The sequence below is a fragment of the Fragaria vesca genome, linkage group LG5 (genome assembly GCF_000184155.1).
Source record: "Fragaria vesca subsp. vesca linkage group LG5, FraVesHawaii_1.0, whole genome shotgun sequence".
Classification (NCBI taxonomy): Eukaryota; Viridiplantae; Streptophyta; class Magnoliopsida; order Rosales; family Rosaceae; genus Fragaria; species Fragaria vesca.
In genome coordinates, this window is record NC_020495.1 from 4,158,185 (window position 1) to 4,185,545 (window position 27,361).

Sequence of the window (27,361 nt, forward strand, 5' to 3'; positions counted from 1 at the left end):
ATGATCAAAATGCCGAGCTTTTTGAGAATGATTTGATATATGACTCTCTTTATCAGTATGGCCTGTGGATTCTGCTTCCTTTATTTGCATGGAAATGATATCGATCAAGAATCTTCTGTTGAAATCAACGTGGCTTGTTACGTTTGGATCTGATGGAACCCTAGATTGAGAAACTTCAGACCTTGGAAACTAAAAGGGTGTATTGTATATGGAATTAGTGGAAGTTTTAAAGAAATCTATGGAATTTGAAAGTCTAGGTGTATTCAATACAAACTTTTAAAAATCAATCAAAGTCTGGGTGTATTCAACTAGATTTTACAAAATCATTATGAATTCCACCAAAGTCCAAGGGTATTCAATTAAGACTTTTTAAAATGAATAGAAGTTTAGATGTATTCAAAATATCATTCATACTTATGGAATTAATAACTTATGGATAATTGTGGACTTTGTAGTGTAAATTACACACACACAAACTCCAATATTTTTCCATCCACTAGAGCAAAGATTTGGAAAAGTCTACGACAGACTTTCTCTTTACATGTGAATAGGTTGATCCTACGATACATCATTTTTTTTTTATAATATTTTGTGCTATCAAAGTTCTATTCTACCTATTTTTTTCAATGTTTTTTTAATGTTAACATTTTGTTGTCTTTCAATTGTAATGCTTGGAACCCTGGATAACCTAAATATTATCTATTAACTCTTGATATTATTCAGGATGTCATCTTCGAGGATATGTGTAATAATGTAAGGGGTTCAGGTAATATGTCCTCCCCGAATTTGGATTCTCTTATTAATAATATTATTCCAACTAAGGAGCCCGATTAGCATGGGTCCTCAAGTTCCTCTAAAAAAAAAAGAACCACATGATTATATTATTATATTTGCGTACATAAATTAAACTTATGAACATCTAATGTCCCACTTTAAAACATATGTTTTTGGTTTACGTACAAGTATGCGTGTTGTTAAGTTAATATAATCTTTTTTGTTACCTATGTTTATGTATTTCAATCAAATATTACAACTGTATGCATCGAAATTAGATAGATGAACCCTAAACTTATAATCGGTGTCATTATGTGTTTGTCATTGCATCTTTATTTTTTATTTTTTCTTTCATGTAACTCTGTAAGTATTAAGAAATCTACATAAGTCATTCATATGAAATCTGTAGATTTCAGAAATCAGTGAAAGTCTGTAATTAAAAATCGATGGTTTTAAGAAATCAGTGAAAGTCTATGAACTTTTCAAAGAGTCTGTAGATTTTTCAAAAAGTCAGTTGATTAAAATAAGTCTGTATGAATCTAAATACAATACACCCCCCTAAGGATGACAACCCATTCCTAATCTTTGTTTTGGTGCCGTTGAAATTGAACCCCTCAATAATTTTAAGTTCATACGTCAAAATCTGTTACTGTGAAATTAAATGCTTAATAATTTTAAGCTCATACGTCAAAATTTGTTCACATATAACTCATACGTCAAGATTTGTTCACATAATTTTATGTTTATACATCAAGATTTTATGTGGAAAAATATTGATTTTATGGGAAAGTTACGTTTATCGAAGAGAATAATTGGTTAATTATAAATCGTAAATATTTTGAGTGAGTACCATCCTAAAAAAAAAGAGCACAAGGAAACATTTTCAGATTTTTATTGTAAAAATTTTTTTACTAGTTGGTGTTCGATTGAGTACATATGTATTATAGAGAAACCAAAAACGAAGACCGGCAAACTTGTAAACATGCATAAAGCAAGTAACATCAAGAACAAACGTGAGGTTAGAGATTTAAATTTGGAGCCCCCAGCTAGGTGGTCGACTGGTGGTGGTGGTCTGGTGGAGCAACACGGACCGGTGGCCTCGTCTTCTGAAAGTGAAGTTCTGGTCTATTTCATACAACTCAAAACGAAACCAAAAAGTAGTGCCAAGTGTTTAGTCTTTGTCTCTTGTCCATTCTGGTGGCTCCTTGTCCAGCATGTCTGCCTTCCCTGCATAATACAGCTACTAACTTTAAATAAACGATCCCTCTTGATGGTTTTATACGCAAGTGGTGCAATTCAAATACTCAATGCCATTATGCAAAGGCAAAGATCACCGACTTTTCTTTGCTCCCAAAGCCTCCCATTGTGTTGATCAAGTAATAAGAGGGAAGAGAGGTGAATTGTTAGGATCAGACTAAGGCGCAATTTGAGATTGCTGTGCTGTGAAAGAAATCATTTCCGAAAATCGTTAGCTCTATACCCGAAAGCAGAAGCAGTCTCAAAAGCAGCTGCTGCCAATCACAAACTGGGGCCTAAGTAAAGGGAGTTCGAATTTTTGTTCCCAAAACACTGAAGGGAATGAGTTAACAACTTGACATTATGACAAGTAAGAAGTTGGAACCCTTGGATGTAACAAAAACGGTGATGCAAATCATGTTGATGTTATTTACTGGTGGTAGTATTATCGGTGTTAAATTTGAAGAGAGCCGGAGCAATTTTTAGCAGAGGCTCAAGTGCACTAGGATGGAATTTCCTAGCAAAGAGGTGGCAAATGTTACTAATGCCACCATTGTAGGTACAATTAAACCCATGTCTCAACTGATTTAGAAACATTTCATTCACATCTCGCCTCTCATATGTTGCAGGGTGCGGGCCTCCTATGGACCAATCAGCCCAGGTAATGCTTCTATTTGAGTTCACGCCGGGGCCAACTTTAGTCACCAGAGTTGCCAAATAGTGCTCATCGTTGTAGCAAGGAGGTTGGCAGAGGTCCCTGAATATAGGGAAGTAGGTTACATCTGATACTATCTTTAGGGCAAGGTTTCTGTGAACCTCAAACCATTGTGAGCCCTTGCGCCAATCGGACAATGTTACGGTTGGCCACATTCGTCTGTTGTAGCGCCCCCGGCCGGTGCCTCTCGGGTCGTCGAATGAGCTGATGAAACTGTATTTGGAGTTGGTGAGGTAGTCATAGACTGTGGTGAAGTTGAAAAGAGGTATGCATGATTCAGAGAGCAGTACAAATCTTTCATTTGAGAAGTCAAGCAAGGCATTTGCTAATAGTCGCCTCTCTGCTTCAACCATTGTGACCTTTCCCCATTCAACTGCCTGCAAATGATACATTCCAATATGAGAAATCTAAAGCTGCAAACTTGAAACCAATCCTTAGAAGATTTGTATTACTAACTGACCTTGCTTGGTATCATTCGTTTGTAGAACACTGAGGATTCGGGTGGCTCGTTCTTAAAGTCTGGTGCTGCATGAAGATAAACTGAGTAGAAGCCTTCATGTCCCCTGAAAAACCTTTCCCAAAGAGGCGCCAATGGAAGTTTCCCCTTTGTTAGGAACATGAATGCAACCTTTGGTGTTCGATTGTAAGGGTATTCGGTGACCTGCGGCGCCATAGAGGCTCGCCATAGCAGCTCCTGATCACTCATGGAATGCCATAGCTCTTTGGGGGCTATGTAATCACTCAGATTTGGAAGAGTACTGATAGGGAGTAACTGTGGAGACACAGAAAAGATGCAGTGACTTTGTGCATGGCAAGTGCAGTTAGGACTTAGTGGGGAGTATGTCTTCAGCTGAGGGATGGAGTAGTACTCTGAGCTTAAGAACTTTGTAGTGTGAACGATAATGAACATACCAAGAACGAAAAGAAACAATGCCACGCACAAAGAGAGTATGATGGTGGTTTTAGGATGAACATAACCTGTGGAAAGCTCCTTTACAATCACAGTAAGCTTACCCTGCTTCATAAGTGTCGGTTTACGTCCTGCTTCTGGGTTGTGTGTGTGAGACTTCGATCGAGAAGCCTCACAAACTTATAGTTCATCTGATCAGAGAAAAAGTTACTGGTTGAGCAATGGGTAGGCCTAAAACGTTTTGATTGAAGCCAGGGCACATGAGAAGTGCCATCACAACCCTGAAACGTTTTGATAGAAAGATAGAATATGGGATATATGATGGACCATGAAGTTCATCCTAGAGAACATGGGGCAGAGATCATAAATATCATGTGCTACATATCGAAGTTACATTATATCTAACAATAAGAAAACAAAATAAAGTACACATTCTGAACTTTTTCATCAGCGGAACTTTAACAGTTGATTATTTAACTGTAGTATCGATTATGATCGTATCCTAAGCATCAGTTATAAACACACTATTGTGGTCGGTTTCTAGCAATTACTTTAAAAAAATCACAAAAGGATCTTACATGGAACTAATCCCGTCTTTTAAACATGTATAACACAGCTGAGCTAGCTACAACGCCAACAAGAAGATGAGATATTCTTGGCTTCAAACAATTTACGAGGACACCGTTACTGAGGTAAGCCCACATCCATCGAGAGAAGAAATGCAGTCTACATGTTTTCTGAAACTTCTGGATCGAAAATGCCTACATGGAGTAATGCAGCAAACTTAATAATCCCCAATACGACTAATAACCAATACTCTAGTGTTTTGTTCTCTGATGCTAATTAATGCAAGGAACTAACATCAGTGTGGCAGACAAAGTTGGTTGTCTAGGTTCTAAATCTTCAATGAAGTTGCAAGTGGTAGATGCAACAATGCACTTGCAGTTGTAGTGTTGTACATAATCAATGAATTCGAGTGGAGAAATGCAAGGAAAATGGTCCAACCTAAAGGTATTTTGTAATTGGACCAAAGAGAGCAGCTTCCTCATTCGGGCTCATAATTTACCCACCTTCTCAGAAAATGTAACTGAGCTGCGATAGAAAGTTTCTAAAGAGAATCCCTGCACAGCTTAAACTGAATTGTTTGAATCTGCCTTTGATGTGTAATATGCTTGCTGCAAAATGTGTATAGGAACTACCAACACAAAATCTACATGCATGTGACTTTGCTACCAAATAGGGCCAAGGAAAGAGATTACTGTCATTAAACCTTTACCTTTGGCAACTTATCTTGCTGGGCTAGATGATCCACATGAAGCCTCACATTTGACGCAGCAGGAACCCAATAGCTACGATCAACATCACAATATACATTTGCAACTATGTCAAATAATGTTTCTGCTCCATTTTCTATCGCTTTCAAGATGGAACTTTCTCTGCCTCTGCGATTCCTGAAAAAAAGCACCCTCATATGTTTGATTACATTTGATACAGAGCTACGGTGAGTTGGTTTCAAAAGTAGTTAGGCCAAAGTGTGATCTTCGAGAGTATATCCTTATGTTTCATACCTGAGATATCCACAAAGCATGTGGTTAGGCCATAGGTTAACTCTCCCATGCATGGGGATCAAAGCATGAGGGGAAATCTCCATAAATTTGAATGTAGATTGAAAGTAATCCTGTAAATGAGGAGAAAACAGATCTTCATGCATATGGTAACTCGAAAGTCGAAATTTGTTCTCTGGTCTAGTCCATAATGGCACTCGTTAATTAGGCTACTAAACTTCTATAGGAAATAAACTTAATTTATGACACAAGAATGAACTTACAGTCATATTTCCACCGGAAGTAACATCCAGTATAGCACTACCTTGACTGAAACAAACCAAAGTTTTACTCAGCAGAGTTCCAACATATTAGAATATCACACCTATGATAAAACATAATTTGAAAAGTGAATCCCTTAATTTACTTCGTATTTAGAGGAAAAGGGGAGCTGGAGGGCTGGAGGCAGCACTTTAATCTTTTAGCTTACATGTCTACTCATTTCATAGTTCGCCACACACAGGTTTTTTTGAAAAACAAAATTTTAACCCTAGTTAAATTACTAGAAGTGTAAACAAGGCTCAGAGAAACTCCACATTAGCTTTTGTCCCAAAGCAAGGGGCCTCATTCATCAACTAAAAATTTCAGTGAAGTTTATAGTAATAACTGAATTCTAAACAAACCGTCTCGTTAATATACTTCTCTTTTTTCCTTCTCTTTTTTCACTTCATTCTTGCTTGCATCTATTTCATCTGAATTCATAATAATCTTATGCCTATACATTACTTTGTTTCAACAATATCTCCTGATGCATTATTTCATGCTACGTAAGTCATAACATAATAGAATATAGTCCTTACTCCAACGCTGCATATCAAATCACAGTTGCTCATAGAAAAGCAGAATTCTCTCCTATCTTACCCCACACAATGATCACCAACAATCAAGGAGTGAGTACTGGCATGAAGCAGCCCCATATGGCCATCTGTATGTCCCTGAATTAGAAAAATTGTTTATTTTAAAAGCTTTCCATAGAGGCCAAATTTCATGTCAGAACTTTTACACACTAGTGCACTAATGTATATCAAGAAGAATATTACATTACTAAACTACTATACTAATATATTAGCTATATATATGATGCTGAAACCTTAAGCAGGTTTCCTTTCTAAAGAAACCACAAGGCACAGGCTGCTATCATTGTAGCAACCAAGCAAGCATATCAGAGTAACAAACAACCAATATCTTGGTTTAGAGAAGAAATGAAAGGTTATCAAGCCATAGAATATCTGAACACAAGACAGCTTTTACCGGTTCAACTCAAAGACAATGAGGAGAAGAAAGAAATTTGATATGGCTGCCCACTTTATTGCAAATCCCGTCTTAAATATGAAATGATCATGAATAAACAAAGACAGACAAATACCGGAGAGAAAATTGCAGTCAACCGCTGACCACCAATGCAAATTTCTTCAGTGCCAGAAATTGCAGTAAAGCCGAGAGACCAGTCATCTGTCAACATATACGACCATGAGCTTAGGAAGAAAGAGCAGAGATAATAATTAGAAACTGATATCCTTATTTCCATAAACAATCCATCTATCTACCTGAACAATTATCATAGTCAATCTTTTATTTTAGAACCTAACAACTGAGGGTATAGAAAGACTGGTATACCGAGGGAGAGAGGAATTACAAAATTGAGATTAATATATACCGAGTCACTGTAAAAACAAAATGTTACAATCACAACCTTTTCTAATGCGTCGCATAGTGTTTTCATGTGCTAATAATGTAGCCTCTGGATTGCAACGTTGAATAACTGAGAGACCTGGGAACAGAAAAGGAACAAAAATCTGCACATCAATCTAAATAAAACAATGGCTTGTCTTAAGTTTTGCTAGATGTACACACCCTACCGTCCACATGATCATGATGGTGATGAGTAACAAAGACAATTAATTTTCTTGGCAAAGCAGCTACAATTTGTCTGAGCTGATACACAGAAAGAAAAACGATATATATTAAGATCTAAAGTGGTCCAGCATACAGTGCAGAATTTATTGAAATTGTAACAGATGAAAAATAAAGCTGGTTCCAGTATTAGCAAAAATTTGTAAACACTTAAGAAAATGGAAGCAGGGTAAACCAGATTCATTCATTTATCGTTCTTTGACAAGAGGTTTTTCTATTAAACAGACCTGGCAAAAGATGGCTAAAACTAAACCACTTTCCAGGTGCAGCAGAGCAAACTAACATGTCATACCTCTTCATGGAATTTGGATTGACACCCAGGATCCACTATCAAAGCATCTCCACACGCAATAAAACCATCCTCTCGACAATCATTCAGAACATTTTTAGGTGCGAAAACAACCAAGTTTGTTGTGCGAAAAGGTTTTCCTGTCCTGCTTCCCATAGGCACAAGCACAACACCAGGAGGGTACTCCTGAATTGAAAATAAATAATTACTCTGTAATTCTAAACCACAGACAAAGATATGAATCTGTGATGGTTGATCAAGATTATGCAGTTGATAAAAACAAGATAACCAGTACTTGAACACCATGGTTATCGAATCCGCAGACGTATATTCTCACCAGAGCTGTTAAATCAGATACTGAAGGTTAAAGCTCATATAGTAGCTAAGTTATATGTGTAACCAAGGAGAATGAGATAAGCCAGGACAGTTCACCAAAATCTTACTGTGGTTCCCCTAGGTTCAATGTGTGGGTGTTGATTTCAAATTGAAAGAGGGAAAGGTAAGATATAGGCCATTCGAAGCGCACTTCTAAGTTTAATCACTTCTTGGATTAAAGCTCCTTATGAATGCTACTAAGCACATCCAACCTTCAATCTTATTAAAGCATGCTCGATCGATCTAGAAATGCAGTAGGCAAACCTGGTAAGGTAAGCTCAACGGAATCTTCAATTCTCTTGTTTGCGCAAACTCATTTTCAAGGCCAGCAACTATCAAATGCCCCACACGCTCACTCCTCGGTTTCACTTCCTGAAGCCAGCTTAGACAGCTCTCGACAGACATCCACTTACACGTCTCTGCATGTGCACATTTAACATAAATCTAAATCCCACATAACTTACCAAAACAGCATACTTATCACCAGTTACAATTCATATCAAGTACATGACTGATAAAAAACACTTATACGAGTGTAAAATATATTATCGAATCCAAGCGAAAGCCAGATGATAAAATCAGAAACATTTCAATGCTGAGGTGCAGTGATATAAGCAAACCTTGTAAATTTCGATGAGCAGCCACCAATTTTCCCCTAACAAACACCGAATCGATAGGCGGTCCAGGCCCAAACTGAGCTTCCTCCACATACTTCCACAACCTCCACTCTCCAGCATCATCGGCCTTAAACCCTACTTGCTCCAAAATCTAATTACACCAGAAAATTAAACAATTAGAAATTAAACAAAATTATAATTGAGCTGAAAAATTCCTAAGTACCTGATTGAGAGCGGAATCCAGGTCAAATTTGGTCAACTCTATCTTGTTTGACCACGACTCGGCGCCGTGAACTGCGATTGAGGGCCGGGATTGTGGTTCTAGAAGGTTTAATTGCGCGGAGGGCAAGTCCCAGAGGTCGGAATCGACGAAGGAATCGTACTCCTCGTCGTCGAATTTGGGAGGGCGCGTCTGCTTCACGAGGAGGAATGCGGCGTCGTTTTGAGGGTGATCGAGGATCACGGCGAGCTTGTGATGCATTGCCATAGGGAACAAGCCAGACGCGTAGCAAAGGAAGAGAGTGAAGTGTGGTACGTGTTTCGATTTGAAGGTGTAGGTGTACCAAACAACGGTGCAACCGCGCGGGATTTTAATGGGTTGGAGACTTGGAGATGCTCGAATAGCGTGGGAGATGAGATGCTGGAATAGTTTAGCGATGGTTGATGTGATCGTTATTGGACGTAACCGACTTGCCGGGAAACCCAAGAAAAACAGTTGGAGCTCGGTTGGGCTTAATTTAAGCAAAGCCCACAACTTGGGGATGGGCTTGTAGAGCTTCTTTTTGGGTAGCCACACTAAAAGCTTGGCGCCTCGGTCTATAAAAACATACATCATTAATTTGTGAAGCTTCATATCATAATTAGAATATATATTACAATACAATAAGTATTGGATAAACATTCTAAAAAATAATAGTTGTTCGTGTCACATTATACGCACCAATTCACATTTATATTTGATGCATATTAAAAAGGACAATGCTAGTTCAAATAACATAGTGACGACAATTTTATGAAAAATTCTACAATGTGTTACTGCATGTAAATGATGTGATGCATCAACTTTGTAAATTGAGTCATCAAACTAGTAATATTAGTCCTCGAAGTTGTAATATGAGTCCTTAAAGTTGTAAAAAAAATTATTTACAACATCAGTAATCATGTGTCCTTAAAGTAGTAAAATGTGTGCTTAAAGTGATAATTGAGTCCTCAAAGTGATTAAAAAAAATTGTTACAACTTTGAGGACTCATATTACAACTTTGAGAACTCAATTACCATTTTAAGGACAAATAAGAACTAATGTTGTAGCTAAATTTTTTTACAACTTTAATTGCATTAACACACTCTAATCTTACCCCAATTTTCTTACTATGATGCTAAACACTGATCAAGCATAACATAAATTTGACGACACTTCATTTAGCCACAAATTTAAGCGGTTTACGCATTTAGGGTATATGAGGCACACAATAAACATATGCGTATCGCCCTACCATGATCAGTAGAAGATTAATCAATGGGATTAAACCATGACCTCTTTTTCGATATACCATAACCTGCAACCGAAAGCATCAGAATATATATTATTTTGCAAGCTGCATATAAATAAGCTCACCCGCTTATCAATAATATGATAATTAGCTACTTTGTTCTTCAGGATTCAAAGCACCGAGACGTGAACTAAGACCATATGCTTTGTCTAAATATGTTATGAAAATCAAAGAGGAAGTGCTTGACCTAATTTAAGAAAGAAAGAAACAAGAAGATATGTACTAAAAGAGTGATGCTAATCTCATATTGTTGCTATGGTGGATACTCCAATACACTATCTTCGTGCGCAAGTATAATAATCCACAATGTGTGGCAACCATAAGCCTTCCACGCTCCACTAACATTGTTTAATCACCCACTAAATTCCCCAAAACATAATTAACAACATGATTATTCAACTTTGTGCTCTGATTAGAGTCGTACATGATATGATTAGGGTTTGGTGCTTCCACATCTGTCTTTTCGTTCCTCAATAAGCCAAATTAACTTGTGCTATATATGACTTGTGAATTTCATACGTTTAACGCAAAATTTTTAACCTCAAACGAAAGCAATGTCGAATGATAACAATTGTTCATATAATAGAATGGACCATACATGTACAGGTGGTAGCCTAATTGTTGGGGGAATCACCCAAGCCATGGGAGATAATACGACTTGTGACTACACGAGCATGTCGCATGCTGCCCAAAGACTGCCACACCCTCCCATCAAAATCACACAATTATCCATACATAGACACTAGTTTTCACCTTTCTTTTTCCCTCTAAAACTCTTCTATTTCGCCATATATACCGTGAAGGGAATAATATGAGTCATATTGATATAGTAGCTTATGTCGTTAGTTAACTAATGATGTTAGTTATTTTAAGAAGATGCCTACTATTGTTTAGGATTACTTTTTGAGGACAAATGCAACTTGCACTATGGCCAAGGTCTATGCATGTCTACTTGGGGTGATTTATGTTTCATCAACAAGTGATTACACAAATGAAACTTGTGTTTGGCAGTTCAGTAATACATAACACACAAAAAAAGCTATCATACTATGAAAAACTACGACTAATATTAATCGAGTGAGTACATATTTTCATACAATCAATCAAACATGACTCGAATAATCATGATTTAAATTTATTGTCCGTTTACAAACCAGACATGTTAAATTGAAATGTAAGATTTGTGTTCATAATTTTTATTTTACTAGTTAATAAAGAAATATAAGATTATTTTCATCTAAATCACAGTACTTATTCAAAGATCGTTTAAACCTAGAAACCAATCCGTACGGACTACCGAACAAAAACAGCGAGCTAATTCACTGCTCATCGAGATAAATTCAAGATCTCCGTTAGTCGTCACTTTCACTTAACTTATCACATTGAGCAATCCGGATTCTTCTCCGTTACGGCTGAGTGGAAGCTTACGTGGTCGGAAAACGACAAGAAGGCGGTGGTGGAGGACTGGAGGCTACTCACGCGTGGAAAGCACGTGTACTACTGTCTCCGTCGTAAAGCCAAACCATTACCCCCGCCGTGTCTAGTCCACCCTGGCCATCTCCCGACACGTGGACTACTTCCAAATGTCCCTCCCCTTATCTTTAGGCTTTAGCAAACCAAAAAAAAAGCACCAGCCTTTTTCCCTCCTCGTAGAAGCACACACACATCCCACACACACAAACAAGAAAAGACCTCTCGCTTCCGATTATCATTATGTATCCACATTTAGGTGACCAAATCCTAATCCGCTAGGGTTTTTGGAAATCTGAATCACATTCCTCCTCTTCTTGTTTACATAAAGATCTTATATAAATTATGGCGGCACCATTTCCAGCCGATAGAGGTGGCGTGGCGGTGATGGCAGGTCCGGTGGCTCCGCTCGATCCGTCTCCGTCGAAGATGAAGAACTCACCGCCGCATAAGTCGCCGATTCTGATATTCCTGCTGTTTCATAAGGCTATTCGCTCCGAGCTCGATGGCCTCCACCGAGCCGCCATGGCCTTCGCCACCAGGGCTTCCGGCGCCGCCGGAATCGAGCCGCTGCTGGAGCGGTATCACTTCCTTCGTGCCATATATAAGCACCACTGCAATGCGGAGGACGAGGTGCGTTTCCGCTATCAACATTGTACTGGTAGTATTCTAGCTTTGATTTCATTCTTCCACTTCTAGCTGTAATTGATCTCGGTGCGATTTTTGTTCAATTTTGAAGTAATATATTGAAGTTTATGGGTTCGTGAGTGTTACTAGCTTATGAATTATGCAAAATTATGTTTTAGGTAATCTTTCCAGCTCTGGATATACGTGTGAAGAATGTGGCTCGAACTTACTCTCTCGAGCACGAAGGAGAGAGTGTTCTTTTTGATCAGTTGTTTGAGCTGCTAAACTCGAGTATGCAGAATGAGGAAAGCTACCGGAGAGAGTTGGCGTCGTGTACTGGAGCTCTTCAGACTTCAATCAGCCAGCATATGTCCAAGGAAGAGGAGCAGGTATTGTTAGATTCGCTCATGCATTGATTACGACTCACTGGTTACTATTTTTGTCTCTGTGAGTGCTGAGTTAGAGGCAGTTGATATTTAACTGTGATAGGTTCTAAAGCACAGTTGACAGATTCTAAACACAATGAAGTTTCTCTACTCATGACAAAAATTAACACTGCTGTTAGTGGGACAGCTAATGATATGCTTAGAGTGTATTAAAGTTTTCCATGAATTGAAATTTTATTCCCCCAATTGCTCTTTAAGCATCACCACTTGTCAACACATGTGCGTAAGTTTGTTCTTTAAATTTTGCAGGTCTTCCCATTGCTTATTGAGAAGTATTCATGTGAAGAGCAGGCATTGTTGGTCTGGCAGTTTCTGTGTAGTATTCCTGTTAACATGATGGCAGAATTTCTTCCATGGCTCTCGTCCTCCATATCATGCGATGAACGTCAGGATATGCACAAGTACTTGAGCAAGGTGGTACCAGAAGAGAAGCTTCTGCAGCAGGTGAGGGTTGCTTTTCATGGGTTATCATTTTAAGATGGTTTATTTAGAAATATTACGTTGACATCAAGTTTTATGACGCGAAGGTTGTATTTTCCTGGATGGAAGGGGTAAAAGCTTCTGCTTGCAGAGATAAATCGAAGGGTCAATTTCAAGATTCTGGAAAGAAGGTCCAGTGCTCATGTCAGTCGTCCAAGACTTGTAAAAGGAAACGTGTGGAGCTAAAATCTGAACATTCCAGTAGTATGTTAAATCCTATAGATGAAATGTTGCTTTGGCATAATGCTATAAAAAGAGAGTTGAACGACATAGCAGAGGCAGCCAAGAAGATACAACTTTCTGGTGATTTTTCTGATTTTTCTGCATTCAACAAGAGGTTGCAATTTATTGCAGAAGTTTGTATTTTTCATAGGTATGTTGTTTACTTTTTGTCTTTCCCTAAATCTTTTCCTCTTGGTTGATATTGTCATACTTCTAATTAGGGCTCTCTGATTCAAGTGATAGTATTTTCATCCTTGCGAATAAGGGTGATTAGTATTTTCATCTTTTCCTTTCAGTCTGTGAACTGCGTATTCATGAACTGTGTTTTGCCACTCCATCTACATGCTTAAATCAATTTTCTTTTTCATTAAATAAATGTTTAAGTTTAATGAATGCCAGCTTTCTTGTGTATGTTGTAGTATCTTTAATTTTTAAACTGATTAATTCTCTGCCTTGCGTTGTCTTTTTGCCTTCCTAAGTTCTATGCAATTGGAGTATATGTTTGGGCATATATCTATGAAGGATCACTAACTTAAATACTGTATAAGGATGTGTAGTGATATAATGCCTTTCATACTGAGCATCTTATAATACGGTACATCTTATGATGTGAATTTCTTTTGCCTCTGACTGTAGCATTGCTGAGGACAAGGTTATATTCCCTGCTCTAGATGCTGAACTGAATTTCGCTCAGGAGCATAGAGATGAAGAAATTCAATTTGACAAGCTTAGGCGCCTCATGGAAAGCATCCAGAGGGCAGGAGCTGAATCATCTACATCTGAATTTTATATGAAGTTGTGCTCTCACGCTGATCAGATAATAGATAGCATACTGAAACACTTCCAGAATGAGGAACTTCAGGTGAGTTCTAATTCGATGTGCTGAGCTTGCCTATGATAGGGTTTCTTGACATCATGAGAGGATGTGCTGAAACACATATTATTTGGGACTGTTGGGAATATGATAGGATTATATTCCTTGCTCCAGCAATATTGTGATTCTGATCAACATTTATTCTGCTGAGAAGCCATCTTATGTCTTGCATTTGTGATTTGTAGGTGCTTCCACTTGCCCGTAAGCATTTTAGCCCCAGAAGACAACGAGAACTTCTGTATCAAAGCTTATGTATGATGCCGTTGAAGTTGATTGAATGTGTCTTACCATGGTTCGTAGGCTCACTTACTGATGAGGAAGCAAGTTCCTTTCTTCAGAACATTTATATAGCAGGTTGACTGTCTGTTAACTGTTTAATATTGCCCTTGCTATTTCAACAAACTGTATGGTCTGCATACCCCTTTCGATGCTCTTTTATATTTAGTCTGACTTGCAGAGTCATCTAATTGCAGCTCCAGCAACAGATTCAGCACTGGTCACTCTTTTTTCTGGGTGGGCATGCAAAGGTCGTTCCGCAAACATTTGTTTGTCTTCAAGTGCAATTGGTTGTTGCCCTGCAACAACACTGACTGGAAGTGAAAGAGTGATTAGCAAGAAACCATTATGTTTGTGCACCTCTATGTTTTCCACTAAGCAAAGGCCTTTATGCTTATCAACAGATGGAGAAGATGATAATCAAAGGCCATCCAAGTGTGTAAGTTTGGTGTCATCTGTGGAAACTATAGCAGGGCAGCCTATAGACAATGGAAATACCCTTCAAATATCCTGCAGTAAGACATGCTGTGTACCGGGGTTGGGGGTAAATGACAGTAACTTGAGAGTGGGTTCTCTGGCTGCAGTAAAAACTCTGCGTTCCATATCTTTTAATCCTTCAGCTCCTTCACTCAACTCCAGTCTTTTCAATTGGGAAACAGATTTCAGCTCTGCAGATACTAGTACTGGAACTCGACCTATTGATAACATATTCAAATTTCATAAAGCTATACGTAAAGATTTGGAGTATTTAGATATCGAATCTGGAAAGCTTAATGATTGTAACGAGACTTTTATCAGGCATTTTTCTGGTAGGTTTCGTCTGTTATGGGGTCTATATAGAGCTCATAGTAACGCGGAGGATGATATTGTATTCCCAGCATTGGAATCGAAAGAGACTCTTCATAATGTTAGCCATTCTTACACACTGGATCACAAGCAGGAAGAGAAACTGTTTGAGGATATTTTTTCTGTTCTCTCTGAGCTTGCACAACTTAGCGAATTCATGAGCATTAGACATATGTCTGGTGATTCAGGACAAAGTAATCGTGATTCTTTTGAGCATACTGATACTTTGAGAAAGTACAATGAGCTAGCCACAAAGCTTCAGGGAATGTGCAAATCCATTAGAGTGACATTGGATCAACATGTTTTCCGTGAAGAACTCGAGTTGTGGCCATTGTTTGATAAACACTTTTCTGTGGAAGAACAAGATAAAATTGTTGGTCGAATAATTGGTACTACAGGGGCGGAGGTTCTTCAATCAATGCTGCCATGGGTAACTGCTGCTCTTACTCTGGAAGAACAGAATAAATTGATGGACACATGGAAGCAGGCAACCAAAAATACTATGTTTAGTGAGTGGCTTGACGAATGGTGGGATGGAAGTCGCGCTGAATCTTCACATACAGTGAAACCAGAAAGCTGTCCTTCTATAGGTCAGTATAATTCTATTGTGACTCCTGCATTACTATTGTTCCTTAAAACGATTACTTATCTATGTATATAGGCTGTGTACTTGTGACCAAGGCAGAGTTGTAGGTCTTGAGATCCATAACATTCTAATTGTGTAATAGATATTGCATCTGCAGTTTCTGATGTGGATGCATATGCTAGCTTGGAACAGAGTGATGAAACATTTAAACCTGGATGGAAAGATATATTTCGGATGAATCAAAATGAGCTTGAATCAGAAATTAGAAAGGTTGCTCGAGATTCAACTCTTGATCCAAGAAGAAAAGCATATCTTATTCAAAATCTAGTGACTAGGTATGCTCATGTATTAACCATGACTTGTACTTTTTCTTCCATGATTTAAATCAATTTTCCAATATACATGTTCTGATCATGTAATGGGTCATGGTAGTCGCTGGATAGCTTCTCAGCAGAAATCACCTCAAGCAGGTGTACTTGAAGGTTCAGATGGTGAAGATTTGCTTGGATGTTCACCATCATTTCATGATTCAGAGAAAGAAGTGTTTGGCTGTAAGCATTACAAAAGAAATTGCAAAGTCCGTGCCAGTTGCTGTGGAAAACTATTTACATGCAGGTTTTGTCATGACGAAGTGAGCGACCATTCAATGGATAGGTAGCTTCACGCTGTACTCTTGAATCTTTTCCATTGATGGGAGATTTTGTCCTTGTTATGAATTTACGAGTGGAAATTGACTGGTGCTTCTTCTATTTAATATGCAGGAAAGCTACATCTGAAATGATGTGTATGCGCTGCTTGAAGATTCAGCCTGTGGGACCAGTCTGTACAACGTCTTCCTGTGGTGGATTCCTGATGGCAAAGTACTATTGTAATATTTGCAAATTTTTTGATGATGAAAGGTACAACTTCGTCAGAACTTCCATTCTCCTTGTTTTCATCATTTTGTTACCCAAGCTATAAATGCCAACTTCATTGGTGGGACAATCTGGGTTTTGTCCAAAAGTTTGATTTCGAATCATATCTTGTTTCTATTATTATCAGGACGGTTTATCATTGTCCTTCTTGCAATTTATGCCGTGTTGGGAAGGGACTTGGTGTCGACTTTTTTCATTGCATGACATGCAATTGTTGTCTGGGGATGAAGTTGCTAGACCACAAATGTAGGGAGAAGGGCTTAGAAATAAACTGTCCCATTTGCTGTGACTTTCTGTTCACGTCAAGTGCAACTGTGAGAGCCCTTCCTTGTGGTCATTACATGCATTCAGCCTGCTTCCAGGTTTGTGCTTTTGTTCTAAAATTATGTACAAGTCGAGAACGGTAGACTTGGTGAAAGATTGATATGTAATTATGTTCCTTAATTCATTGTCTCAGGCATACACTTGTAGTCACTACATTTGCCCAATCTGCAGCAAATCTTTGGGAGATATGGCGGTAATGATATTTTTTAATTTGCTTATCCATTGTGTACATCTGGTATGAGAATCTCTCTATGATGGTCTGTAAAAGTTTGATCAATCTTTTGTTCCTTTCGACTTGTAGGTTTACTTTGGCATGCTTGATGCACTACTGGCTTCTGAGGAACTCCCAGAAGAATACAGGGATCGCTGTCAGGTAAACAAACTCTCCCGACCGCTTCTATCCCAGACTCGTTGTGTTATTATCTTCATCAACTGAAAAGTGATCAATTTTTGTTCTCTAGGATATCCTGTGCAATGACTGTGATAAGAAGGGTACAGCACGGTTCCACTGGCTGTACCATAAGTGCGGCTCTTGTGGATCCTACAACACCAAAGTAATCCGGATGGATTCGACCTCCCACTGCTTAACATCAGGCAACTAAGATGACATATCCTATCGACGTCCCACATTCCCAGCTCCCACTCAGGTTTCATCTGTGGGTGTATATACAGTTTACTTTTAGGCATCACCACCCGGCATAGTCCTCTGCAAATCGGACTCAGCCACTCACTATGTACCATAGTATATTCAGTTTTCCTAATTTTCATACCCCTGATAAATAATCGAAAGTTTTATTACATTTCCGGCGGGGTCTGAAAAACGATTGTACTTCCTCTGATAAATGCCAGGTGTTGAGGACTTGAGATCATGAACTTGTACTCGAGTGAGCCAGACCCTATCAAAGAGGCTCCCGCCGTCCCGCGCTTAATTTGGGATTTGTACACACTTGGGATCCAATCGTGCTTCGTGCACACATCACATATCGACAATATATATGGATTCTTTTTTAGCCGGAATTTTAAATCTATTGTCAAACTGGTGACCTTCAAAAGCAGAGACCATTGTATCGAATAAGAAAGTATAAAAATTAGGTGATAATTTTGAATGCACGCAAATATAAGCTTTATTCTAAGTTTTGGGATGACTTGAGCATTTTGATCAGAAGTAGTGAGCGAAGGTTAAAATCAGACTAGGTCATACTTGAAGTCATACCTTGGGATGAGTTTCATTTCCTAGGAACTGTCCCCGTCTTCTTTCAATTTACTATTAATTTCAACATTCTTTTTAGGTCAGGTATGACAAACTAAATCTGAGCTTTATTCTAAGTTTTGGGATGACTTGAGCATTTTGATCAGTAGTAGTGAGCGAAGGTTCAAATCAGATTAGGTAATACTTGAAGTCATACCTTGGGATGAGTTTCATTTCCTAGGAACTGTCCTCGTATTCTTTCAATTTACTATCAATTTCAACATTCTTTTAAGGACTAAAATATCGATGATCACAGAAATATCGGTGGTTCGAAAAAAAAAAATCTTGATGGATATATCGATGAAAATTTTACCAAATTTTATCTAAAAATTGTATATTCAACGAAAAATAGATTAAATATAAAATATTAGAAATATATAAAAATTAATATCGGTGCTGGTAAAAAACGAAAATTTAGAGAAAATATCGAAGATATTATGGATATTTTAGTCCTTGTGGCAAAATGAATCGATATAATTAAGTGTAACTTGAGTTTTTCATTTTGTATTCACCATAAGGATAAAAATAAATAAAATATTTATCAGGTAAACAACCCATATCACCAGACGCTACATGCTAAAAATTAGTTTTTTACTCATTATCTTCCTCTTATGGAGAGACATCAACGGAATTCATGTTGCTTTCTTTATAAATCGAATTTACCATAAATTTCTCGTATAGATACCATTTACCATAAAGTTTTATTATAAATCAAATTTACCATAAATTTCTGTTTCATCCACCGTGACGGATCAAACAGTTTGACGGTTTTACCCCATGACGTTATGTAGCCAACTTCATGAGATCTCCACTGTGTTAAGAAAAAAAACCATTTAAGATGGCAACAAAAAATCAACAAGGAAAAAAACGAAAAAGAAAAGAGCTCGGGTCAGGCCTTGAATCTCTCCATCCAGCTCAGGCCTCCTCCGCAATTTAAACCCCTTTTCCCTTTTTCCGATCAATTCCGCCGATACAGGTCAAACCTCTCCGACTTGTTTACTATTACTCTTCTTCGTTTCCCGAGATTCGAGAAAGAGAAAGAAGAGCGATCCAAGGAAGCTTCGAATTGCGGTCCCTTGGTGATTACAGAAAAAAGAGAGATTGCTTTTGCTATAGTAGAGAGAGCTTCGTTTTGGAGAGAGTGAGAGAGAGAAATAAAGAAGCAGAAAGAGAGAGATGGGCTCGGGTTCGAAATTGGAAGGCACATCAGCTCTGCCGATACGGCGTGACCCCTACGAAGTCTTGTGCGTTTCTAGGGATTCATCTGACCAGGAAATCAAAACCGCCTACCGCAAACTCGCTCTCAAGTAACTTCAATTTCAGCCTTTTTTTTCGAAATCTCTTGCTTTGCTTTGTGTGAATTCTTGTTAGTATTACGCTCTCTAAGTTGTTAGTGAATTGGCTACAAGTTTAGTATTGAATTTAATTAGTGAAGTAATTGTGTAATAGGTTTCATCCGGACAAGAACACCAATAATCCGGAAGCCGCGGAACAGTTCAAGGAGGTTGCGTTTTCGTATAGCATCTTGTCTGACCCGGAGAAGAGGAGGCAGTATGACAATGCTGGATTTGAGGTGATTTGCTTCTTCTGTTTCACTTTCGCCGTGTTTTTAGTTTATAGCTTTGGCTCGAATGAAGAATGGTTTCGGAATCATAGTTCAATCAAATAGACATGGAGTGGCTAATGTAGAATCGAAACTGTAGTCTCATTGCCAAAGCATTGCGCATTACATTTGACTGTAAATGATGCTGTGGCTTGGCATATTTCTGATACTACAACAATCAACAAGGCCAACTACTCTCCGTAGATGAACAATTGAAAAGAAATGTATAAATGAGACCATCATTGGTGTTTATATCCCTAATCATCTAGTTTTATAAATCACTTTACTGCCCCGATTCTTTGACTCGGCATTGCCCACTATGCCTCATTGATTAGGCATTTCTTTCTTTATCTTTTTTGTTTTATGGCCTGGAGTGTTAATGGTTCTGTTTTTCTTTCCAGGCTATTGATGCTGAGGGCATGGACATGGAAATCGACTTGTCAAATCTTGGAACTGTCAATACTATGTTTGCAGCTCTGTTCAGGTAATATATTGTTAGACAGGATTTCGTGGTTAGAATCGTTTTGTCTTTTTGATGATTTATATTATTCTTTATAGCAAGTTGGGTGTCCCTATCAAGACTACAATATCAGCTACTGTGCTTGAAGAAGCTCTAAATGGTATTGTTACAGTTAGACCTCTCCCAGTTGGAACATCAGTTAGTGGAAAGGTGATTCTTGCCTTGTATCATAGTGCAACAGTACTGATTTTGTGTGTATCGTTTTTACTTATTTTGTGATTACCTGCAGGTGGAGAAACAATGTGCCCACTTTTTTGGTGTAACAATCAGTGAGCAACAAGCCGAGGCAGGGATTGTAGTAAGAGTTACTTCAACTGCTCAAAGTAAATTTAAGGTACACACTTTTGCATAATGTTCTTCTAAAAATTCTTCTAAAAATTTGACCTTTTTTTCAAACCATGAAGTGTCCAAGTTGTTAGTAATAATTACTAATTCAATACTAATGTTTGCTATTCAATTCCAGTTGCTCTATTTTGAGCAAGATGCCAATGCTGGATACGGTTTGGCCTTACAGGTACGATATGATTTTCTCCCATGTCTCCATCTTACTTTATCATAATCACTGTGCGAGTTCTCTGATTTTCATATTGGATGCCTTTTTCACACGTCTGAAATCAGGAAGTGTAACTCCTAATATTTTTCAAATACAGATGATTAGACCTTCCTTATGTGCTTTATAGAGTGATGAGAATATATATGCGTACACATTGCTTTGATGCTTCTACCAATTACCAACCTTCTTTGAACTGCTTATGAAAAGTTATTGCCTAACCAGCATCTGTTCCCTGTACAGGAAGACAGTGAGAAAACCGGTAAAATAACGTCTGCAGGAATGTATTTCCTGCATTTTCAAGTATACAGAATGGATTCAACTTTGAACGCGGTATGCTAGTATTCTTATTATGTCTTTTTAGACTTTACTCACCACTGTTTTTGGGTGGGTTTGAGGGTGTGGTCTTTGAGTAGATTCCAATCACTGACTAAAAATGATGATGCTTCCCTGTGATGGTGGTGTAGTTGGCTATGGCAAAGGATCCAGAAGCTGCTTTTTTTAAGAGGTTGGAAGGTCTTCAACCTTGTGAGGTCTCAGAACTAAAAGCTGGCACTCACATATTCGCTGTATACGGTATGAACTTTAAGGATTTGCTCCCTTTATTCTCTTGCTTTGTCCATGGGTTCTTAGTTCCTCCATGATATTTTGCACATCTTCGTTACTAACCTGCACTGAGATTTCTCAGGAGATAATTTTTTTAAGACTGCTACCTATACAATTGAGGCACTTTGTGTGGGGTCATATGAGGATACGACACATAAGCTTAGAGATATTGAAGCTCAAATATTAAGAAAGAGAAATGAGCTTCGCCAATTTGAGACCGAGTACAGGAAGGTATGGAATATGGATCCAAGTTTTTTAAATTGGCTTGTAATATGATTTGGTCATATTGTTAATTAATATATCTCAATTTTATATTATGTAGGCATTGGCACGCTTTCAAGAAGTGACAAATAGATACACCCAGGAAAAGCAATCTGTAAGTCATGTTTGCTGCTTTCGTAATCAGTAACAGTATTAACCATGGATGCATATACCCAGACTCGTTATTAGTAAAACGATTTTCTGTCATGGTGTTAATGAGCATTGATATTTGGTAATTTTTTTTCCAAGTCTTGCTTCTAGATGTGATGTTGAACAAGTTATTTGATTCTTTTAACAAAGCCAGACCTGAGTTTAAGTGTCCAGTGATTAAGTGGGATATGGTTTTGGGTGTCTCAATTTTGAATTAAGCAACTGTCTCCCTAAACTGTGGGGAAATACTTAACAGCCTTTTGTCTGCCCAATCAATCATATACTAAGAGCCATTTGATTTGCACTTGAAATTCAAGATGAAAGCATCAACAATGGTGTATAAATGTGTAAGTTAGAGGAAAAGAAAAGTGAAGGTTTCCATCGTTTGTGAACTATGATATCATGTGTGAAGCCTAAAACTGTCTAGGTTGGAAGAGGGAAGTGATGCAGACTGTAGTGGCTTGGGGAATGTCTTAGTAGTGGTGGAAAGAGGAAGATGATACTCCTTTGCGAAGGGCCTAATGGGTGACTTGGGAGTGTGCAGCAATATAATAGGCGGGAGCTTCCCTGCCGCGGTAGTGGTAGGATCTGTGATGAACTCTAAAGACAGAAGAGAACTACTGGATGTTTCCTATAGTTCAGGATGCATAAGTTGAGGGTGGGTCAAAATAGACACTAGGGTGATAGTTCAGCGATCCATGTCTGAGCAATGGAGGATTATGGGGGCTCTTTAGTTTCTTTTGCATTGCCCTTAGTAGTGTAGTTGAGATGTTTTTCTTTTCTCATTCATTGAAACATTTTGTCATCTGAAGCTTGCCTTTTTTCTTCTTTTTCATTAATCGTAGTTCATGATTTTAATGTGCAGGTAGATGAGCTGCTGAAACAACGAGACAGTATTCATTCATCTTTCACTGTCACTAAGTTAGCCAATAATGCTGTGGGAGGTAGTGGTATAAGCAATGGAAGTAGTAGCAAAACTCCTGGTGAAGATGCTGAAAGCCCAAAGGAGGATGGAGGCTCAGACGGGAAGGACAAGTCCGGTAAAAAGAAATGGTTCAATCTTAACCTCAAAGGATCGGCATCAGATAAAAAGCTTGGTTGATTAGGGAGGGGCCTCGATAATTTTTTCTTTTTTTCCCATCTTTGGAAACCTTTACTATATCCAATTCATGCGCCTTTTACTCGCACAGAGGCTTCTCTTGTATTTCTTTGAATGTTTTCCTCTTATAGGTTTGCCCATTGTTGTATGATTTTGATTTTCGTCTGTAAAACATGTCAATTAGAAAATGCATCTGTATAAATATCACAACATTCAAGTTTGTCAGAGTTGTCTTTCATCTTCTTGTAGCATTACAAACAAAATTATATTCAAAAAACAAATATTTTTCAGTTCCTTCCGTAGATGGGCATTAGTCACCTATTTAGCCCGTTAGGCCCAAAATCAACAACTAGAAGCCCAGATTGGATAAGAACGACTCGTCGTCAATCTCTCCTCCCCAAAACCCTACGCGCCATAATCCTCAAGGCAACACGCTCAGCGACTCTCCGAGCTCAGTGACTGTCTGAGACTCTTCACCGGCACCGTCGCAATCGCCGGAAACAGCCGCCAACGAAATCCGATTCATCAAGAGTAAGAGTAAGTTCGGCACTCAGTCCTTCGATTAAAAATTCTGATTTGTCAGTAAATTTAAGCTCGGCTGTAAATTTTCGCCTTTGGTTGAGTAAATCGTCTCTTTGTTCTTATTCGATTACCAGGAAGAATGGAAATTTTGGCACCGGATATGAAGACAGACGACATGGTAAATGCATTTCCGTCCTTGATTTTTACTTTTCTTTTCTTTATTCTGGAGAATTTTTATTTTAATTTTAATTTTGTTGGTGAGGCTATTGATGCTGAACACAAGGATATAGAAGTCGATTTGTCGAAATTAGGAGCTGTCAATACAATGCTTGCAGCTTTATTCTGGTAACATATAGACTTAGTTGGATGTCTGTTTTGACTGTATAGAATCATTTCATGGTTTGATATTTCATTTTTATTTGTTTATAGCAAATTGGTTGCTCCTATCAAGACTATAATTTCCGGCAATGTATTCGAAGATGCACAGGATAGTAATGCTGCAGTCAGGCCTCTCCCTCTTGGAACATCAGTTACTGGAAAGGTGATTCTTGCTTTGTGTCATAGTGCAACAGTACTGATTTTGGTGTATCGCTTTTGCTTGTTATGTTTAAGAATGCAACGCAGTGAGAATTTTGGTGCGACTTAACTCTGTGATGTCTGTGATTTCCTGCAGGTGAGGAGACAGTGTGCCCACTATTTTGGCGTGACGATCAGTGAGCAACAAGCCAAGTCGGGGATTGTAGTGCGAGTTACTTCGTATGGAAGAAACAGATTTAAGGTGCATATTATGTGGTGTCATACTTGCGGTTTCTGCTTTGTGAATACTGGTAATGCAATACTGACATTAGTCACCATATTGTTGTAATTTCCAGTTGCTTTATTTGGAGCAAGATGCCAATAATGCTGGTTATCGTTTGGTCTCACAGGTACTATATATATATCCTCCAAGTCAGTTTATTTCTTTAATATTGCAATTGGTGCAATTGCTTTAGAATTTAAGACCTCTTTTATATGTTTGGAATCAGTTGGAGTGAATTACATGAAGTTATTTAAAAAAGAAATGTTTGCATGAGTGCATGACCAGCCTAAGTGTTGATTAGTATTGTGTTCGTTTGTGTCTTGAATATCAGTTATTTTCTGATATGTGACAGTTGCAAACTAGTCAACTTAATATTGAGTGTCCTCCCTGTCCTCCATGTACAGGAAGATAGTAAGACGATAAGCAATGTACCATCGGCAGGGATGTATTTTCTCCATTTTCAAGTATACAGAATGGATTCAACTTTGAATGCAGTATGCACACTTTTATATCTTCATTTTATGAATTTTGTTACCACTTTTTCATGGTGAACCAGTAGATTTCCTATTTATTGTAGGCTCCAGCTGCATTTTTTAAGAGTTTGGAAGGTGTCCACCCTTGTGAGGTCTCACAACTAAAGGCTGGTACTCATATATTCGCTGTTTATGGTATGAGCTACTTCAATTTGAGTTCCTCCATGGCATAATATTGCTGCTCACCAATATTTCTTTCACCATCTTACACTACATGGACTGATTTTCTCAGGAGATAACTTTTTCAAGAAAAGTCCTTACAAAATCGAGGCACTTTGTGTGGAGCCATCCAATGATAAAACACATAAACTTAGAGAAGTCGAGGCTCAGATTTTAAAAAAGAGAGATGAAATTCACGGATTTGAGACAGAGTTCAAGGAGGTATTCATTGTCAATCCTCACGTGTTTCTTAGTTGTGGTCGGCTTGTAATTTGATTAAGATGTTGTGACTCTGATGTTTGTTATCTACAGTAGTTCTCATTTCGTTAATATTATTTATAGGCTTTGGCAAACTTTCAAGAAGTGACGAACAGATACCCCCTTGAAAAACAATCTGTAAGTTTGAGTTGCAAATGAAAATTTCTGTATGCAAATAGTGGGTCCATTTATGAGCTTTGTTATGTGTACTGTCTTTTCAGGTAGATGAGTTGCTGAAACAACGAGACGATATCTATTCTTCTTACACTGTGGAGAACAATTAGTAGAACATCCTGGTTAAGATTCAGAAGTTGAGAAGCCAATATCATGGAGATCAGTCATCAAAAAAGAAAACTGCAAAAGTGTATGAAGAACTGGGTAAACCATTGAGGCAGTAGGAGCAAGGTAGTCGTTTCTGTTCTTTCTTTATTTTACTTTTTTATTCTTTTTCAGGAGAAAGAAAGCATATTGGGTCCCCAATATGAAGTTTTTTGTATAGTTCAGTTACCTATACACATCTAACTAATTGTTTTCTACATTATGAAAAAAAATTCCCCTATTTCTCTCTAGCTTTGTGGTCAGGATTCGGGCTTGGCCTTGTGCCATATAGAATGGCCTACTAGGCCTAGTTACTGCAGAGAGTCTTCTCTTTGGAGCTTAATACATAGTTGCCCCAAATCCAATCAACTAATTAATAACAACCATGGAATATGGTATTGCTTCCTTAAAATATGGACCTGACCATCTTAGGTTATCTGCTTTGGGACTAAATTGCCAAACCAGAACACCTCAGGAGGCATCTCTATTAAAAGCAAAGCTGGATTCTTTAACCCTATTTTTAATCAAACCCATCCTTTGTCTTGACCTGTGTTTGAAGTTTATGTATATCCTTCATTTAGACAGAGATATATATGAAACCACTTTGGATGTTCCCAAGGGACAAGTTCTTCATGGCATTGTTTATGTCTGGGTTTTAGTTTTTTAAACCCAAGAGATGAGCAAATCATGTAGAATTTAGATTAGGAAATGCTTAAACTCTTTATCTATGACAAAGTCTCACATGTGCCTAAGTTAGGAACCCATTTTTCTTAATTGTATATATGACTGACTAAAGTCCTAACTTCTAACTTGTGCTAGATTGGAGATTCCCCATGTTCAGAAACAGTAGGTTCCGAATCTTTTGTCACATTGTCTTAACATGTGGACGTTTTTTAGGCAAATCCTATTCTTCCTATGTTGGCAAACACATTGTGCACAAATAGACTTGGCATTTTGTGAACACAAGGCTAATAGTGAAAGTAGAAAAAGAAAAACATACATACTCGCATTATTGTCTTACTGTAATTCAGAAAGAGTTATTGGAACTTTGGAGAGGAAAGTGAAACAAAGGTGGCAATCAAGACTTGTAAAACCCTCTATATAGCTTAGTGGCGTTGAACAATTGTGTTAATAGCTGGGGAAGATTTCGCAGAATCTAGTATTAGAGTTTTCAATGGCATTCTTTGTGTCATGTCATGTGCAGGTGTCTCCCATCTACTAGCTTAACATATGTTGTTTTTGGGTTACATGTTATTTGGGTTGTGTTTAACCGACTATGTGTCCCTCTCTCACTCGCTTATTTTGGCAAAGCTAAGCACATTAATTTTTGTCCCATTGATTGACCAAAGTCCCACTTCACGGATTTGATCAATTGTGTATTTTTATAACTCTCTAGCTTTGTTTATATATAAACATTCTAGACTTGTGATCTAATGTTTACCTCTAATTAAGCTTAGTAGATTGATAATGGGGTATGTTTTAGTTAAATTATTCAGAGAGAGAGAGAAAGGGCCACTTCACATGACTTAAAGCTAACTCCACCCAAACCCTACACACCCTAATTGTAAATTGGGAGAAATAAGTAGGTAGTGTCACTTGGATTACATGGAGGGACTAATTGAGTCACCCCCATATTGTTTGGGATTTTGTTGTCCTAATAAAGAAAAAAAAACACCCTAAAACA

General features: G+C 38.0%; 5 protein-coding genes across 5 annotated transcripts; 3 read left to right on the forward strand and 2 right to left on the reverse strand.

Moving 5' to 3' along the window:
• Nucleotides 1-2,177: 2,177 nt before the first annotated feature.
• Nucleotides 2,178-3,749, reverse strand: LOC101293399. The gene is made up of 2 exons (XM_004300925.1): nt 3,186-3,749; nt 2,178-3,102 (listed from the first exon to the last, which is right to left on the reverse strand). The coding sequence occupies exons 1-2, from the start codon at nt 3,747-3,749 to the stop codon at nt 2,437-2,439; spliced, it is 1,230 nt and encodes a 409-aa protein (XP_004300973.1). The 3' UTR covers nt 2,178-2,436.
• A 251-nt stretch (nt 3,750-4,000) lies between these two features.
• LOC101307786 lies at nt 4,001-8,992 on the reverse strand. Its single transcript, XM_004298999.1, has 12 exons — nt 8,658-8,992; nt 8,438-8,585; nt 8,082-8,236; nt 7,446-7,628; nt 7,099-7,174; nt 6,933-7,010; nt 6,606-6,691; nt 6,101-6,174; nt 5,464-5,509; nt 5,204-5,313; nt 4,912-5,086; nt 4,001-4,396 (listed from the first exon to the last, which is right to left on the reverse strand). The coding sequence occupies exons 1-12, from the start codon at nt 8,919-8,921 to the stop codon at nt 4,220-4,222; spliced, it is 1,572 nt and encodes a 523-aa protein (XP_004299047.1). The 5' UTR covers nt 8,922-8,992; the 3' UTR covers nt 4,001-4,219.
• Nucleotides 8,993-11,800: 2,808 nt separating this feature from the next.
• LOC101308084 lies at nt 11,801-18,140 on the forward strand. Its single transcript, XM_004299000.1, has 14 exons — nt 11,801-12,088; nt 12,262-12,471; nt 12,778-12,972; nt 13,056-13,381; nt 13,867-14,092; nt 14,290-14,458; nt 14,578-15,816; nt 15,970-16,147; nt 16,245-16,466; nt 16,574-16,711; nt 16,854-17,088; nt 17,184-17,243; nt 17,352-17,423; nt 17,512-18,140. The coding sequence occupies exons 1-14, from the start codon at nt 11,801-11,803 to the stop codon at nt 17,650-17,652; spliced, it is 3,699 nt and encodes a 1,232-aa protein (XP_004299048.1). The 3' UTR covers nt 17,653-18,140.
• A 1,078-nt stretch (nt 18,141-19,218) lies between these two features.
• LOC101308377 (chaperone protein dnaJ 15-like) lies at nt 19,219-23,377 on the forward strand. The gene is made up of 11 exons (XM_004299001.1): nt 19,219-19,606; nt 19,749-19,872; nt 20,304-20,386; nt 20,461-20,572; nt 20,652-20,756; nt 20,886-20,936; nt 21,216-21,305; nt 21,440-21,548; nt 21,661-21,809; nt 21,901-21,954; nt 22,855-23,377. The coding sequence occupies exons 1-11, from the start codon at nt 19,476-19,478 to the stop codon at nt 23,089-23,091; spliced, it is 1,245 nt and encodes a 414-aa protein (XP_004299049.1). The 5' UTR covers nt 19,219-19,475; the 3' UTR covers nt 23,092-23,377.
• Nucleotides 23,378-23,497: 120 nt separating this feature from the next.
• On the forward strand, nt 23,498-25,703 carry LOC101308676 (chaperone protein dnaJ 15-like). Its single transcript, XM_004299002.1, has 11 exons — nt 23,498-23,625; nt 23,745-23,788; nt 23,873-23,955; nt 24,040-24,151; nt 24,284-24,388; nt 24,483-24,536; nt 24,814-24,903; nt 24,987-25,077; nt 25,175-25,323; nt 25,444-25,497; nt 25,581-25,703. Exons 2-11 carry the CDS (start codon nt 23,750-23,752, stop codon nt 25,641-25,643), a joined length of 840 nt encoding a protein of 279 aa, XP_004299050.1. The 5' UTR covers nt 23,498-23,625; nt 23,745-23,749; the 3' UTR covers nt 25,644-25,703.
• The last annotated feature ends 1,658 nt before the right edge of the window (nt 25,704-27,361 follow it).